The sequence below is a fragment of the Stigmatopora argus genome, chromosome 4, assembly GCF_051989625.1.
Source record: "Stigmatopora argus isolate UIUO_Sarg chromosome 4, RoL_Sarg_1.0, whole genome shotgun sequence".
NCBI classification, from domain to species: Eukaryota; Metazoa; Chordata; class Actinopteri; order Syngnathiformes; family Syngnathidae; genus Stigmatopora; species Stigmatopora argus.
The window spans coordinates 13707276-13725307 of record NC_135390.1 but is presented as its reverse complement, the minus strand read 5'-3'; the positions used below and the strand labels follow the sequence as shown (position 1 = coordinate 13725307).

General features: G+C 37.6%; 1 protein-coding gene across 3 annotated transcripts in view; it reads right to left on the bottom strand.

Moving 5' to 3' along the window:
• cdkal1 (CDK5 regulatory subunit associated protein 1-like 1) overlaps positions 1–18032 on the bottom strand; it is a 112129-nt gene that overhangs the window by 44998 nt on the left and 49099 nt on the right. For all 3 annotated transcript variants that reach the window (XM_077599452.1, XM_077599450.1, XM_077599451.1), the window contains exon 9: positions 4761–4927. In XM_077599452.1, the coding sequence (XP_077455578.1) occupies positions 4761–4927 (167 nt within the window). The remainder of the gene's footprint in view (positions 1–4760; positions 4928–18032) is intronic.

The window sequence follows — 18032 nt, the reverse complement described above, 5'->3', positions numbered from 1 at the left end:
TGTGAAGGTGAGATTCACAGATAGAAATGTTCTATTCATGAGAGCTGCCGCTGTGAGATCTGAAACTATGTCCAATAGAAGAGGGTCAGGGCAGTGTTGGCGTGCATATTCACAAAAAAGTGCAAAAGGACAAGGACAAGAAGCCTTGATAAATGTGCTTTTTATCAATTTACTGGTGCTTTGGCTTTAGCACTCAAAATAGATGTTTCAAACTACTCTCTGCTCTGATTAAATGATATCTTATAGCAGTTTGGGTGAAACTATCACTCATGCTGTAGTAAAGCCATATCATTACAGTGTTAGTTTTAATCAGGGAATGACCATATATCATCCTTAAAAGCTCGAAATTATATTTAAATGCACCCTTTAATAAAGGTTACAGTGCCAAACAATTGTTAATAATTTTGCTAAATCAATCTTCATTGCAACTGCCACGAATAAAAACCAAATATTGCATATGTATTGCTTATTTCCTTTGATTTCCTAAGAACTGTGAGAACAGATAGATGCCAGATAATTAGGCGACTAAATATTACTTAATAAGTGAGCATATTTGTTTCAATTTTCTTTGCTCAAGTTTAAGCATAATATGATAGAAGTACAAACTGTGAGTTAGCCACACTCTCAGCAGGATAACACAAAAACTAGTGCCAGCCAAGTGAAGGAAAAGGAGGGAAAGCAGGCCAATTAAAACACTTCCTAGCCGAAGAACAAAGGTGTCTGCACAGAAATGCTCAGAAGCATGGGGCACGTTTCTGCCTTCATCTACAGTGTTTAGTGAGGTGGAGCAAAACAGCTGCACATTCTGTGGCTTGTTATAACGATAGATGAATGGCACCCCACTAAAGTCTGTGTTCACTGAATGCTTTCTTCGGATAGTTTTTCATTTATCATAGTAGACGAGCACCACGTTGGAATTATTTGAAAATTGCCACCCCAATAACCTTAACTAACATGGTCTGCAGAAAACTTTAAATCTAATGACCATCATTCAGGAAAAGAAACGACTAGGCAGGAAGGCAGGGATCATAATTTAGATGCATTTGAGAACTGTTTTACAGTGTGGCTTCATTTGAAGTGGGGTCTTTGCCACAATGGTACATTAAGCTGCTAATGTGAAGAGGCCCCCAAAGCCTTCATTAAAAAGAAAATGGTCTCTTGGGAGGTGCCCAAATGTGTGCTTAAGTATTTTCTCGTGTGTAAGTCTCAGTGTGAAGGTGAGAGTTAAGAGCGGATAGTTATGCTTACTTATGAACATTCGATTTTGTAAGACTAAATATGCTACCATTTTATGTAAAGTAGAAGGCCAAGATTGAACCGGCTGTACTAGTTTCGGTGAAAACATGGCATGAGAGCCACTTGTCAAGTGTCAAAAAGCGTAGGCAAACTCAAGAAAACGCACATATGTAACGCCCCGATCGACATCCAAATTGAATGACTTTCTTTGCAAAGAGTTGCACTGGTGAAGGCCAAAGGTGGACGGCCCATCCAGCAGCAGTACAGTGGATTCTTGGGCTTGGCCGTCTGAAATTGTATAGTAATGAGAACTCCACTATTGCACATCACTCAGCATGCAACGTGTGAGTAGCATATCTAATGCCTCTCTGTTCAAACTCGGAAGAACTTTGAGAATGATGTTTAATGGACAAGGCAATTTCATTCTTCTAAGCCTGGCTGATTGCTATGAACTAGGCTACTTTCACACCTCATTTGCTGCTAGCATGCTCGATTCAATCACACGCAGGCTGCAAAAGCAGCAGCACAGGTATCATCTTGTGCAAAGCATAGAATCTTTACATGATCAAGGGAAAAACCAGTGAACCTTTGACAGCCATTTAGCTATGTATTAGCACGTGGTTCAATGGACAGCAAGACGAATGGCTGAAAATATGAAAGTGTAAAATGGGAGAAAAAGCAAGAAACAAAAATATTGTATTTTATTTCAAATTACTCTAAAAGGAAATACTGATTGCTCAATGCAATCAAGTAAAATGTCAGAGAGCAGAGGACCTTGAGAGGCAACTCAGCTTGTAACTGCTCCAATCAGTAAGTGGTACTGAGGTTGTCTGGGAGAAAGATGAAAAAAGAGCAGGCAACACGTGAAAGGAAATTATACGTTTAAGGTTTCAGAAGAAGATGAGGCACAGAAAAATGTGTGTGAGTGCACCTGGAGGGGCGAACTTTTTGAGGGGAGTGGAGAGGTTACTTAGCATTTCCAGTGTCAATCACAACCTTTTACTATGATTCTGCTTTACAGTATAAATGCTGCTGTTTTGAAAATGAAAAAGGTGCAGGGTATAATTTGGCCTTCACTAACCATGACAGCTGGATCGACTTCATCAATAAACCATTCTTACCACCATCATGATAAAAGCGGTAGAAAAGAGATTGGACAAAATGGACTGCAATTAGGGTAAAAGTACAAATTTAAAGCCCAGAAGAGATAGCTAACTGACAACTATTAACTGCATGTGTGTGTGTGAATTAAGACAGAGGGAAGATGCAAGTACCTCAAATAAAAGACAAAAATGTCACTGGTTTTGCAGTGTATATTCCGTTATTTTTTTTAGTACTGGCCACTGAGACTTTGCACAAATCGGATTTGGGGGGGATGCAATCTAATTAGGTGTAAGGAGAAGTTGTTTATTGGTTTCAACACTGTACAACTTGTGTGGACTCATAAGTTAGAGGTTATGCTCTTTATTGCTAAGTATATCATGCATTGCAAAAGATTACTATGTTATTTATTATACTGCGTACCCTGTACACGGACTGCACCCTTTACTGGTCTCCAGAAAATTGTAGAGTAATCATGCATTGCATGTGAACTGATCCCACATCAAACTACTTCATTCATCTAGATTGTTGAACCATTAGTCAACTAATACCCTCCTAATGAAGAAAATAGAAAATATATATACCAAAAGTATAGACACTTAATATGAAACTTCATCAATGAAGAGTTTACAAGTAGGTCAAGAAAGCTTGTTGGAAAGTGAGCGAGAAACAAATCCAGAAATGAAGTGTGGATGTAAGTTCAGTGGAGAAAGGGTAAATGGGGGACATAATCAACAAAAGGCAATGATAAATTGAAGAAGATGACTCTTATCTTTTCCTATGTAGGTTAATTGACTGAGGAATTAGAAGGGGAAATAGATATAATTCAATGCGATGCATGGACATTAACAATAAACCGGTTAGTAGCATATGAAATTATTATTAAGATACACACACAGAGAGACGAGGCTAGTGTGTCATCCAAGCATATTTCTAATTATCGGTTAATTGTTATTCCCTATCATTAGGAGAGTGGTTTTTAATTGTAATGTAACCAAGCAGAAATCCCACCTATACATTTGGGGGACAATTAGCCACCTCCATTAACCCCAAGTTAATTAAAACCTCCACTGCTACATCCCACACCTCTGTTCTCAGTCATCTTTACCCCTCAAATCTATCCCCGGGCCTTTATCCCTGTTTTGCCCCCGGTTCTGTCCTCATTTCAGTTTATGATAACCAATCAGCCTTAATTGTTTCATTCAACTGCATTCATGTTGTGAACCTGACAAGTATGTCTCCTTTCCTTTTTTCTAGGTTAGAGCTTCATGCATACGGAATATTTAGGTTATGAAAAGTCTCATTGGGAAAATTTTATTTCCAGATATGAAAGAACTTCCAGTTACGAAACGAGAAATTGCCGTAAAATTAGCACTATTTTACCAAACATAACATAATTTGAAGTTAAGTGTGTTTACGTGCATGTGTACGTATTTCATCTCAGCTGCCAACTGTGTGAAAAATGTATGTTACAAAACCACTTCTAGAATGAAGTAATTTCGTAAAAGGGGGGTGCACCTCTATTTATTTTATCAATTTAATCGCTTAATAAGGTGTGAAAAGAAAAAAAAGATTACAATAGCAAAGTTAGTTGGGTTTTGATGGACTTATTCTTCTAGTTCAACTTTTAACACTCCAGACATTATTGACAATTGACTTGATTTATTGGAATTAAATGGTGCATTGGATGGTGATAGCATGCATGATGTGTTTATAGTTATTTCATTTTTTGATTCATCCACATTTTTCCAACAAATAATAGTCACTTGCCAAGCCAACTCCCATGTACCATTGGATTCTTTTCACATGGGGATTTCTGATTCTCCTAAATGAATGTATTGTATGAAAACAGATGTTAGCGTGCCTATTGCCTATAGAGAATTGTGACAACAGGTTAAGCTGCTGATGCTGACAGACACAATAGATATACAAATAAAATAGTAAGAAAGAAAGAGTGAAAATTGAGAGATTTCCATGATAGTAAACCAGACTGACAGACACATAGCAAAGAGCAGACTGAACGGAAAGCGAAAGAGTGGATAACAATGTCTATTGTTCCATTAGGGAAGGCAATAACGACTGATAAAATGAGACTACTCGAGAGGACACAATTGTCCTTAATTGACTCATTAGAGAGAGAGAATGAACTGCATTAATGAATGGAGCTTTGCAGCTATACTGCTTGCTAAGCAAAACAGAAAGGCATTTAGTTTATTAAATCTAGACAAAGCAATATTTGTCTAATAAAAGGGATAACACAATATGCTTTGGAGGGAGGACCACACGAATAAAAAGGACAAAAGAGCAACAGTGATAAATATATTTCTTTAACGACTGAAACTGTGTCTTTATAAAATTTCTTGGTATTTTGTCAATAATGAGAAATTATATTCTTGGTAACCATTTTTGGGGGATTGACATACCTCTAAGTGTTCCAGGATATAGGGTGGGTTGGTCATTCCGAGTCTGAGCATGGCACCTTTGGGGATTTCCTCCACCAACCTCCACAGAAGAGTTGGCAGGTCAGTCCCAATGTCTCGACCATAAGCTCCAGTGTCTTCACTGGTCAGCCAGATTTCACAAACTCCCTCTAAAGAGACACATAAAAACAAGAAAATCACTCTAGGGAAACAGTTCAGTTCACAGTTCAGTTAAATTTAATGAGCTCAATGGCTTGTTTGAAGCTTAAAGAAGTTTAAACTGAGGAAATATATGTTTAGGAAAAGCAACTGGAAACATATTTTAAGGAGCCTCTTTTAAAGCAATGAAGAGGGGAAGGTTTCGAGCTCTTTGTCTACTTATTTCGCCAGATTAAGCCGGGGCGTAGTAAGTTTTTATGAAGAAACGGACTCTAAGAAAATCTGCAAGAGGTTTTTCCAGGTGATCTTATGCTGCAATGCGATATCCCACTGTGTCTCCGACCCTGTTGACTGACTCTTCAACTACACCAGCTCGGACCTCTTACTGAATGAGATGGTGTCTTACCCTGCCGTGGGGCGGGTTGATCACGGTCTTTCGAAAGTAGTGCCTTTTTCCTAAAGTGTGACTCAGCCACTGCCTCCCTGGATTTCCATTCCCTCTCCATCCTAACTTTGATGGCAGCTGATGCCACCATGCGGTCCCTGGAGTCTCTGTTCTAAGGGGCTCCTCTGGTGAACACCAAAATACTACTGAAAGAACGCTGCAGGGTATTGCTGGAATTTTTGTACAGCGTTGCAATTTTTGGGGAATTGTGGTTTGTAGTTTCGGTACAGTACATAACCAAGGAAAAATAAATGAATAAATAGACAAGTAATTAAGTCTGTGTGTATCTTGGTATAAGGATTATATTTGTTTCACATCGATTCATCTCACCCTTGCTTAACTCATTAGCAAGCTGCATGCTATCCTCCTGCTATGAAAACGCCTCATAGCCTGTGGTGGGAACATGCTAGATCAAGATGAACAACTCTAAACTGGACTCCAACAATCATAACTGAACTCTACTGCAAAGTTGAGACACAGCTTCAATTTCACTTCTGCTGCAACACTTAACTGCCACAGTAAGTACATGTATAACTTAACCCCAGTGTGTTAACCAGAATTATGCAGTACACAAAGGGCCTTCTTTACTGTGAGTAGACTTCCTAGGGAATTATGTTTATGTTAATTGGATTCCCTAGCACCTTAATTGCGTTGTACGTTTGCAGGAAGAATTGACTTGAACAGGGGAAGCTTTCATTTATCACAATTTCATATAAAAGGAACTCATTATTTTTTTAACCAGAAAATAATCAGGTCTTCTTTAAGATGATCCTAAACTTAGTTCATCCATGACACACGCACTAGAAGTTACCTCATGGCTTGAGCTTGCATGCTTTGTTCTGAGGCATCTCATTAATCTTCATTGATGCAACACATGAAGGCAGCAAATGACATTACTCACATCGCTACATGAGTATTTTGTCTGTAATTTAAAGTACGGATAAAGCTAGACTGATCATGGGATACTTCATCATGCAGCAAGCTAATGTACCAAAATAAATAGTTTAATTGTTAGTTAGAAGTTGAAGGCCTTCAACGAGCCAAAATCATTGTCTATGCCAAAAACTCAAAATAATGTTCATGGATTTATTTATTTTAAACTACTATGCCTAAATGCTAAGCAAAATGTGGCCCTTAATTTGAGTAAATAGTTAACATTGATTGTATGCTTCAGGCCATTATAGTAACTCTCAATAACTCCCAATAATTGAAAAAGCTGATAAACATGTATTACAGAAAGGTGAAGGTCATAAAGACCAACAGTGTACTTATCTGTCTTTATCCTAGATTAGAACAACACTCACTATTACTACAACTTAATGAGCTAACTGTCATTTGGCTGTAGGTCAGGAAATAGTTGATTGTCTGCCTAAGCTATGTGTTAGGACATATCCCGGATCATGCAAGCAAATCTAAATGCATTTGCACTTGCAGGCAGACAGTGGTACACACTTACACACTCACAAACACACAACTGTCATTACCATTAGCAAAGTGGAGTTGGAGAGAAAGATGCATGTGGTCATTCAGAGAGGAAATACGGTGTAGCTAATTGGATGTGTGTTAGTGTGGAACACTTAAAGGAGCAAAACGACATATTTAAAGGTGTGCATTGACCAGAAAGATTGAAGATGATGGTGGCATAATTGTCCAGATTAAAAGCGTTTCTAAGGTTCATCATCATTGACAATAGGTTGCACTAATGGTTTTCTGCAGGACAACTGCACTTACAAACACATCCATCAATCACACATAATCAGATATAGAGCAATGTCACATGCAAAAATACAGGATGAGGCGAATATTTGCTACTCTATAAAATTAATTAAACACAGTTCACCTTGGTCCAACAATCGGAATAGCCTGGTTCATTAAATTCATTTAATGAACTTGCTAGTTATCCATTTAAGATTTGAAGAAGCAAGTAAGCCTTTTTTTTAAGCATGGGTGCTATACAGGTCTACAGATAGTGAAGGTCAAGGTAAATTAAGGAAATATAATGTCAACAACGAACATATGGAATAGAATTTAAGATTAAAACCTCTGGTTGTTGGAGGAGTGGGTTTTGTTTGTGCATTATTTTTCTCTCTTTTTTATTTTGAGTTATTATTGGCAAAAGAAAGATGTGGACGTTGAGTCTGAAACTGCGGCTTGGTCTTTTTTCATTATTTGCATTAAAATACACAAACACAGCTGTTTTCTCTTGTTTTTGCATTAGGGAGGGAGGCACCAACTGTAGTTGAAATATAAACTGATGATTGCACATCCTAAATTAAAAGTTACCTTCCTGTGCCGCAATCAGCTCCCTCTGCTTTACCAAAGGAACAACTTCAACAAAGCATGCTAAAAATGTTTCCGCAAATAAATAACCCTTTTTGAAATCTGACGCGGACCGACAATAACAGTATGAAAACACGATTGCACATGTCGTAATATGGCGATGCATGGAAAAAACAGTAAGAGTGATTTTTTAAAAATGCACGTCCAAGCATTTACTATTTGCCCTCCGAGATTCTAAACATAAATTCTGAATATTTTCTAATCAGCATTTACTGTAATGTTTTTGTATAAACTTTGCTTCTAATCTTGACTGACTTATAATACATTAAACCAATTGAACCCTTAAAGATGAAATTAAATGCTGATGTTTTATGTACATTTGCACAGGGTAAATTACAGAACATTTTCCGCTCTATTCTTCAGGTGCTTCTGCTTACATTTTTCATAGTTTGTATTTATGTATATTATCTATACAATCGCATATTTTTCAGACGTTTATACCATGTATATTGCCTCTGGCCTCAAACATTTCAGATTGCAGATTATGTGAGCATGAAAATGATCCCATTAGGCTGCAGTAAAACCCTTTTTTCCTTAACATGAATTAAATCATTTGCTTGTTACACAACATACAGCATCCTAAACAATTGAGCAAGCATGACGGGAGGATAAAAACATATATGGTTCAATCTATTGCATCATTGCATATTATATTCATATCTTTATTCTGACCATGTAAACACATCTTTGGTCAATAGGATGGTATGCATTCAATTTCAAAGTCTCACACCTCCACATATCAAAAGAGCTTATAGCATGCTGAGCTGTATCCTGCTTTGTGAAAAACAAGGATTTGATACAGTATAATGGGATCAGCTTCATGTGCATTACAATCTAAAAAAACTTTACTGCTCACATAACCAGTAAGAAAGTGCATGACCTCATGAACAGTAATAACAGTTTACATAGATCCCTTTAAGCATATTAGATTAACAGATATACCAGCATGGATGTTGTTTGTCCACTGTCTCTAAATTAAAGCACTTTAAATCCACGATGGGTCAAACACATTGGAAATGGCACAGGCAGGTCAGCATGCATATATATAAATCAAATAAATGTTTAAAAAAAGCCCTATGCATACAGCAAACATTCTTTTTTAACTTATTTAAATATCTGTCAAACTCAACTGATTGCCCTTTATTTGACCTCTGTCAACTCTTGAGTCGATTCCCATGGAGATGTTAATTAGATGGAATATAAATATGCACAAACACACAACCGCTTAACACAGAGAGTAGAGGATAAACAGCACTAGGATCGATACATTTCCCCAAACACATTCAAATTATTAATTCATAGCATAACACACACACAAAAAACACAGAGCTAAAGAAAGAATAGAAATAGCAGGCACTGTGCATTGTTGTGTTATGTTCAGAATTATTGTAATAAATAAGAACACAGCTAGTGATGTTAAAAAAGATAATTGCTCATAAATTTCACAGTAGGGGGGCTTCAAAACGATGACCCTGCATTAGAGGCAAGTTAACGTTCCATAGCTTCATACGCCTAAAGGTCAAGGAAGGCAGGGAGTTGAACTGGCAGGCAGCTAAATCTTTAAGTGCCACCTACTCGGTTCAGCGTTCCTTAAATATAATAGGAAAGCTGCAAAAATTGGTGACTAAATTATTACTATAGACACTAATTTCAACAAAGCAAAAAAATGGAATAAGGAGACCAGTTTTAGATACAAATTCTTAAATGAAAAGAATCTGATGTTAGTGAGATAACTCTTGTTTAAAGAATGGCTAATAACGAAAAATCTAATCTAATTTCATCAAAACACAGGAAACAGAAAAACCTTTGCGGTATAATTCACCTAAACCTTAGAGTGATGATAATTATAGAGCTTCTGGAGTATTAACAGTTATTTGTAACAGGTTATGCATACAGAAAATAATGCCATCACTATTGGCAAATACTGAGAAATAATGTGCTGAATCTGTGTAATATGTACTTTTTGAGATCTATTACCCCGTGATTGTTTATGAGACATGAAAGTGGAAGTTTTGTAATTATATGCGCTCTAACATAAATAACCATAACCACAATCAAGAAATGGTTCATTTGTTAATCACAAATGAAGAGGGAGCGAGAACACACATCTCATGCATAAACGGGCAATTATTTTTGTGCTGTGCTCTTCTGACTTGAAGGCCTGTCTGACCTTCAATCATGTTGGTCCCGCCCCCATCCAATAGTCAAAGGCCCCATGGCTGTCTCATACCTCCTCAGTAACCCTCTCCACCCACTTCAGGAAAGAGATGAAGTCAAGCCAACACAACAGATAGTAGAAACATGAGCAACTAAAAGCAAGTGAGACAAATCAGAGAGTGTGCTGGCCAAAGCAAGTTACCATTTGTCATTGTCAATATTAACTATAAAGAATGTGCAAGTGCTTTGTGATTTATGGGCAGCTTCCTGACATCAATATAACTTTTGTGACATAACTTTATTACAACATATGATAAATCAATTTTCCCTAATTATGGTGTGTGATGCTATACATTACTGTTTGGACCCTCCATTTGATGTTATTTCGAAAGTGGATTACTATTTTTGCTTTTTAACTATATTTGTGCATGCTTTAGTTATTCCTCTAGATCAGGGGTGGCGAGCAAGTTAGATGCAAAGAGCAGCAATTATAAACTGCAAGAGTCAAAGAGTCATACCACGCAGTGATGTGCCAAAACCGACAGACACACACAAAAATACACAATTAAAACCATATTATTCACCATAAGACTTTCTTCCCCTTACAAAGCAACAATCCAACTTGCCAAATTATTTTTTAAATTCAATTTAATTTGTGTTTTAGTGGGCCTGATGAATGAGTGCATTTTAAGAGAGAATAAAAATAAGAAACATGAAATGAGGCAAAGAGCCACAGTCTATACGAAATATTATAAGAAGCAAAGAGGTGCATTCATTATGGCTAGGAGCCGCATTTGGCTCGAGAGCCGCGTGTTAGCCATCACTGCTCTAGATAAAATTTGGAGAGAGTAACCCTATTTTAAAAATTGTAACTTAATCGCCTTTGATTTACTTGATTAAATCAAATAATGTAAATTATATTTAAAGTTATAAATAGACAATCACTCCCAGGACACACCCATTTCCATACATTTACTCATGCATTAACAAATAACACACAGAGTTCAGCGGGCATAATTAACGAGCTTAATTTAGAGTAACAAGTGATGTTGATCTAGCACGTGGGCAGCCTGGCAGGTAGCATCATCCTCACGGATTAAACCAACATACACTTGTATTATGCAAATATTTGCTTTCAGGCATGTTTACATTTAAAAAACATGCATGTATGCACGTACACCAATGTGTGTGAATACATACGCATACACACACATGGATGTACGTGAACGGGCGCAACTTTAATGAAGAGCCAACATGATCCTTTAAACAACATGTCAGCTTTAACCTACTTTCACCGAGTTTCCAAACTACAGGCATGACCTTCTGTGCACGCGTGCATGTGAGATAAAGAGCCTGGATATATCAAAGCTTCTGCTGGTGTGTTTTTGAGCATGCAATGTATGAGGAAAAAATGTGCCATATAATATATGGGTCAGACATATTGTATGGATATATCCGAAGTAATTGGCAGAGGGGCTCAGAGTACTGTGCTTGCGCGTGTGTGATTGCTGGTATATATGCCGATGTTTGTGGATGTGTATATGAAGGGATAGGATCTATAGAAAGAGACATATATGCTCTCTTTTATCCTTTCATGTGTCAAGACAGAAGTACCTTGTGAAGTTTCAAAAGAAGATGGACGGCAACATTAGAGGAAAGCGTATCTGTAGGGACAAGTGAAACCCTTGACATCTGAGCACTGTATATTTCCAGTGAAGTGGAAGAATTGTGAACTGAATGAATAAAACAAGTAAAATATAGTACCAAAGTACTTCAATTATGTTTTACCCTAAGTAGAAACTATGAAATATTATTTGCTAATGTGCTAATGTTATTGAGAAAAGGACGGTAACTCCTGCCGTCGTGGCAAAAATAACGAACAGAGCTCATAACTCGCATCGCATTGTGGTAAACTGCCTCGCTACAAAGTTTTTTCCTCCCTATTTGTACACCAAATTAACCTCACTGCAATTTGAACCCCTTACATTTTTTGTTGAATTGCAGCATTGATCATGGTACCGCAGCATGATTCTCCCTTGCCAAACACTTATCTGGCAACCCAAAGGGCAAAGCACGTTGTTTGGTTCACTATTTTCATCCTGCTTACAGTACGATTTTTGACCTTAGATATTGCTCTTTTAACTTAAAAAAATGCAGGTTTACTCCACTTTCAAAGATAAAAATAAATAATAATAATAATAAAATACACTAATGTGATATCTATGCTTGCAACAGACAAATTCCACTTGCAAATTCCTATGATAGACGATTTGAATAGCTCAGGATATTGGATATCGACCACACGGTTCACACAGTAGCTTTGTAGTAGCATACAGTGGCTAGCTGTCATCTTTAAATCTTTCAAAACACCAACACTAAGCCTAAAACGATTCCACCAAAATAGCATCAAGCATGGGAACGAGGACTTCGTCTGCAATTAAGTCCTCTGAATGTTAGTTGAAAACCACTAATCGGCACTAGCACAACCTCTGCTCGTCATAGCAAACAGTAGATATGCATGCTTATAAAATACTTATTTTGCTGACTTTGGTCTAGTGAGTTTTGGAGCCTTGCTCATTGACACATGCAAGCAAGTAAACTAACTACATTTTATTTAATGCAATATCACAACCTTGTTCTAGAGTTTATTCAAACCCTATTTAATTGAAACCCTTTTATTCTATTGTAGGATGTAACAAGAAATTACAAACTTCTATACAAAGGGTTATCCATCAAAGAGTTTTCAACCATACTTGACCCCAATGTCAGTCTATCAGAATAATGAACATGTACAATGTGTCATTAAAAGCACATGAGTTGAAGCCAAGGGGAGGACGGATGTCAACAGGGCGCATGGATTAGACGCAGGAGAGCCAAAGAAGCAGCGAGTGTCAGAGGGTCTAAGAGTCAAAGGAAGCTGTAGGGGGCAGATCACATCTCGGTTCATAGAGCCTACAGAAGGCACTGGGAGAACCACATACACACCCACATTCATATAACATATGGAAATGACTTCCTATTAAAAAGCCATTGAGGTGGTAATAGTTCATATCTGCTGTCAAAGAAGTCAAGACAACAGACACATCCATGCATGCGGACCCACGCACACACACAAGCATGCTTCTATGATTAATCAGACATAATAAGGGCCAACTTTAATTCAAGGCTGTCGGCCTAATTTCTCTTCCTATTGTGTAAGGGTGTGTGCACACTGGTTTGTGTGCTCATACAGGGACTAATTTGGTAAATAATAATACGTGTGGTCAGTATTTATGTTAATATATTCATGACCCACCGGCAGGCATCATGTTTGTGTTTGTTAATTCGCTTAGCCAGCATGTTTGCGTAAAATGAGTTACTGTGGCAAACCCTAATGAACTTCATTTTGTACCTTCCATAGTGTTCTCTGTAAGTTAATGTCAATGGCATAATGTTTATATTGTATGTATAATTTTTTGTTAATGACAGTGCAATGTACGTTATTTATAATGATTTCCATTTACACTGTTTTGACCATATACAGTAAATATTGGAATTTTTATGTAAATGTTAGTATTTGTATTCAATCATGCATAATTGCTCTGGGCTAATGACTTAACAAATGTTATGTTTGCTGCACGAGTTGAATCTTGCTTGAAACTGTATTTATTAGAACCACGCAAAGTATTTATTTAACAAGAAGACCACAGTTAACTCTTAGACATTTTAAAAAAAATGCTTTTGAGGTCTTTAAAAAAGAAAACATTTTCTAACATTGGAGAGCACATGAAGTACATTTTTACAATGTTCCTTTTTATGCTGCAGCACAGTACAACTTTGAGTGTTTGCATATCTCAGTGTTTTCAAGTCACATTCGCAGTTTACATGTGGATAGCGATCACATATTGACTTCACCTACTCCTCTACAATTTATAAGGTTGGTGTTTTGGCGCAGGACACAACACTTTTTTTAACAAGACTGGGATCTGATGCCACATACTATACATTTGTGTAATAACTACCTACTCAAATAATGGATATTACTAAAACAAGAATATATTTTACTCAAAAAATATTTGTGGGGGAGATATTTTCAATAAAAGAGCATGACTAGACTAGTTTAGAAAGCAATTGCATGTGCGCATGCGTTCAACCAAGCACACACATGCATTTCATCAACATGGGCGCATTTTGCCCCTAACCCACACTTGCAATAGGGGTCAGAGGGAATCAAAGAGAAGGCTTTTCTCCAGCATGACAGATCTGAAGAGAGGCCATCTCGTCAGGCAGAAACACTCAACAGCTTCTTCAGCCGAAAACCTGAAGTGACATTTACTGGTGGCTGAGACCAAGCCAGACATGTCACGAATGCAAAATCATAAACAAGCAGAGTGGAATCACACAAATCAGCAGAAAACAATTGTGGCACATGATTTTTTTTCTGGCCTCTCTGACAGTCATTGTATTTTAAACCTATTTTTGCTCATATCAAAGTTTAAAATAAGCCTACGTTGAAACTAAGTGACAGTAAATGCGGTTTTATTTCTTTTATTGGTGATAACATGGCTCAGTTGGTAGGGGAGCAGCCTTCTGGCAAGGCAAGGGCAATAAAAACATAGGTAACCTTAAGCAACTAAAGAGAGCAACACAGTTAAAAGAGTGGAAGGGGAAATTCCTAGAGCACATACACAAGAGTTTTCAGCCTTTCTCGACAATTCCTTAAGTGAATGTCTATGTATATTGGTGTGAGTATATGCATGAGCTGCCCCCAAACCCTGTAGTCCATTCGTGTCACCCACCACTCAGGGCTTTGGGCTGTGGCCCACTCTGTGATAACTGATCGCTGCAGGGGGTGTGAAAAAAACCCTAGATGATATCAAAATATGCATCATGGGGAGGAGACACGCATAGAAGCAAGAATTAATACACACTCACAAGGGAAACAAAGTGTTGTGATAACAGACCCCAAAACAAAAGTAATTTCTGAAATGCTTAAATACATAACTGGAACGACACTCACATTGTATTATTAGAAGTAATAATTCAAAGAAGTAGATACATGAATAAAAAAAATGCTGCCAGTTGCTAAGATACAAATTAATTACTTATTGTCCTTAAAACTAAAATAATGTTGCGATTTAGGTTCATTTATGCACCTTCCTACCAGATACAAATGTTAGGTAGAGCAAACCTAACCATGTGAAATTCTGGCTATCAAAGCATTCACCCTAAGACCAAAAAAACTTCATTTTACAGGAGGTAGTTAATTAAGTGCCTTGGGAAGATGAAACATAATGCGCATGAAGTTTGAATTTAATTGGTATACATGGCGACGTGTGAAGACATTTCCAGAGAGCTAATAAATGTATATAAAAAGACAGTGACGCGGGGCATAGAGAAGAACTGACTGCTGGCTATTTAAATAAACAAGAAACAAAGTTATGATCTGCAAAGAATGATTCTGCTTAAAAACAGTGCTGGTGAGAACCACGCGAGAGTGAAAGAGGTACACAAATAGAGCTGATCCGTTTTATAGTTTGGTTGTGTAGACAATGCATTGCTCAAGAAAACCGTAGGAGTAGTTAGTTATCAGAGGATCGATCTTTCAGGATAGAGGTGTTCCTCCAAATTTCACAGCACTCTGCTGGAGTCTTCCACTTCAGTGATTCCACAGTATTTTAATTTATTGCCACTAATTTTATTATTAGCATTGTTTCAAATGCCACAGACATTTGCTCCTAGTAAAAAAATAAGAAAATTCCACCAGCCATCAGCAATCTGAGTGATAACTCAAATTAAACTTTTCATCATATCGCCAGCATGCTTTGTTAGCTGGTCTCAACCCTATTTAAATCGAATGCAGCTAATGCAATCCCATTTCTCTATTATTAACAGCTCCATAGACTTTTTTTTAATATAGTGAGTCTTTTAGTTTATGATTTCATTTATGCTCATGCTGGTACAAGCCCAATGTTTTTCTTAGTTATTAGTATGATAATATTTTTAGAGAAATAAGTTTCAAATAAACAGTGTCAATCACTGAAGATGAATGCTTTCTAACATCTACCACGTCTGAAGCGTTTGAGGCAACATAAGGAGAAAAAAATGCGCCAGCGAGGAGAACTCTCCAGTATCAATCAGGATTTTGCTTGATGACACGCGGCCAAAAGCCTGAAAGGGTTCAGACAACGTCTTGTGTAGATTAAACAGGTCAATTAATCTCTCGTTCTTCAGCCTGCCAAGCTCCAGGTCTCAACTTCAAAGCAGACACAAAGTTAAGGACTTGAGCCATTTGTACATTTTTTTCCACTCATGTGTGACTCAGTGGGCTTATGAAAACAACCTTGTAGTCGTGTAGTCTCTTATCTTCAATAGTAGAGTGACAGACTACCAACCAGTCAAGGCAGAGCGCAAAAGCTTCCTTATGTTGCCCGAGGACATATAAACTATCTTTGGGATAGAAAGTCTTCACTCAAACAAAAATAAAACTTCCACATTAAATTCCATCAGTAATCTTGTGAAATCAAAGAAATAAACTCTGATAAACTATAAAGAAGTCCAGAAGGACATGCTGGCTAAAATAAAGAGAAAAGACCCAAGAGAAGAAAATAACTTGTGGCATTAAACATACAAGCCATTAAAGTTATTTAAGAGCTCAAGACAGTATACCCCCCCTTAAATGTGCCACAAGGCTCTGAGTAGAACTTTCGCATGCTCATTTATTGAGCATGTAATATAGGATAAGCATAAACACATGTTTCAAAGGAAAGAAATGAGGTAACTGAATTTGATCCGCATGCCATCATTATCTCTCTTCTTAGAAGTGATGTAATCACGTGGAAATGTTTACCTACTGTATTTTATTTTGTTTTCTTTTCAAAAAGCTTCCATTAGGAGAAAATTGAGAAAGGTGTACATGACACTAAACTTATTTTTCACAAAACAATCCCAAAAAAACAAGGCTTCAAACCATTTAATGGCCTTAACTGTGAGTATAAATGAATAAGTGGGGGAAAATCGATATACTATTGATAGAATTTGGGAATATAAAATACGCACACACAAATACACTCAACGCCAATGGTGGCGTTATCACAGGGGGGCAAATACGGAGGATTCCAAGTAGTTAAATATTTGAACTGGAGCAAACCAACTATGTGTGCACATGTAAGGCCATACAGACCACAACAAATTCAGTGAGGGAGCACGTGGTCTTGTCATAAACCCAAGTGTTAGACTGCCATCTATTGACAGTATATGCAAGTGCTCTCCCCTCCCCCAATGAGCAGCTAGCCAGCCTCATTAAGCCTTGTTCCAGAGAACAGGGGAAAATGCTGTGCACAAATATTGCAAAAGATGCTCATAAAAATGATATAAAAATTTTGAAGAGTGAGAAAAATCACAAAAACATTACAGTATCTAGGAAAAATCTAGTGGTTTAACTGAATAGAGAATTAACTAATAAAGACAAAAGTAGTCCATAAGAAAGCAGATATTTAAATCTCCCTGCATGATGTAATGCAGTCCTACAACTGTTGAAAAACAACAGGGAAAAAAGATGTGGACGCAAGTTCACAGAGGACAGAGCAGATGGTGTCTGCTCCACTCTCACAATAACACACACACACACACAAACACCCATACAGGGAAAAGCACACACTGGTGACATAATAGTAGCATGCCAGGTGTATAGTTGGTGGCCTGCAGTCTGGCATGGGACAGAGTGTGCAAGTGTGTGTTGTCCCGATCCCTTGCTCTCTTTGTGTGAAAGGGGCCCCCTATTCACTCCACTTGGCTGCCAGCTTGGCACTTAATCACAGGACAACACAGTACATGCGCACACTAACACAGGCACACACACACACGCAGACACACGCGTGCAAACACCACCCTCTGTTGCCTTTTTGTCCAGACTATGGAGCCACAGAAAAGAGGTCAGAGAAGAATCCACAAAGAAACAAATCAAATTAAAAGATTCTGTAGCTGAACTTTAGAATTAACCTTTAAACAAAAGTGAAGGAAAAGAAAATACACGTCGCCACCTTACTCCTGCACTAACAATCCACTGACACTGCACAAACACACACATTAAGCATCATGGCCATGCATAATGAGAGGTGAGACAGCAGCTGTGTTGTCCAAATCAGGCCTCATGAGAGTGCCTGCTGAAGATCTATGTACTATATGGCTTTCTG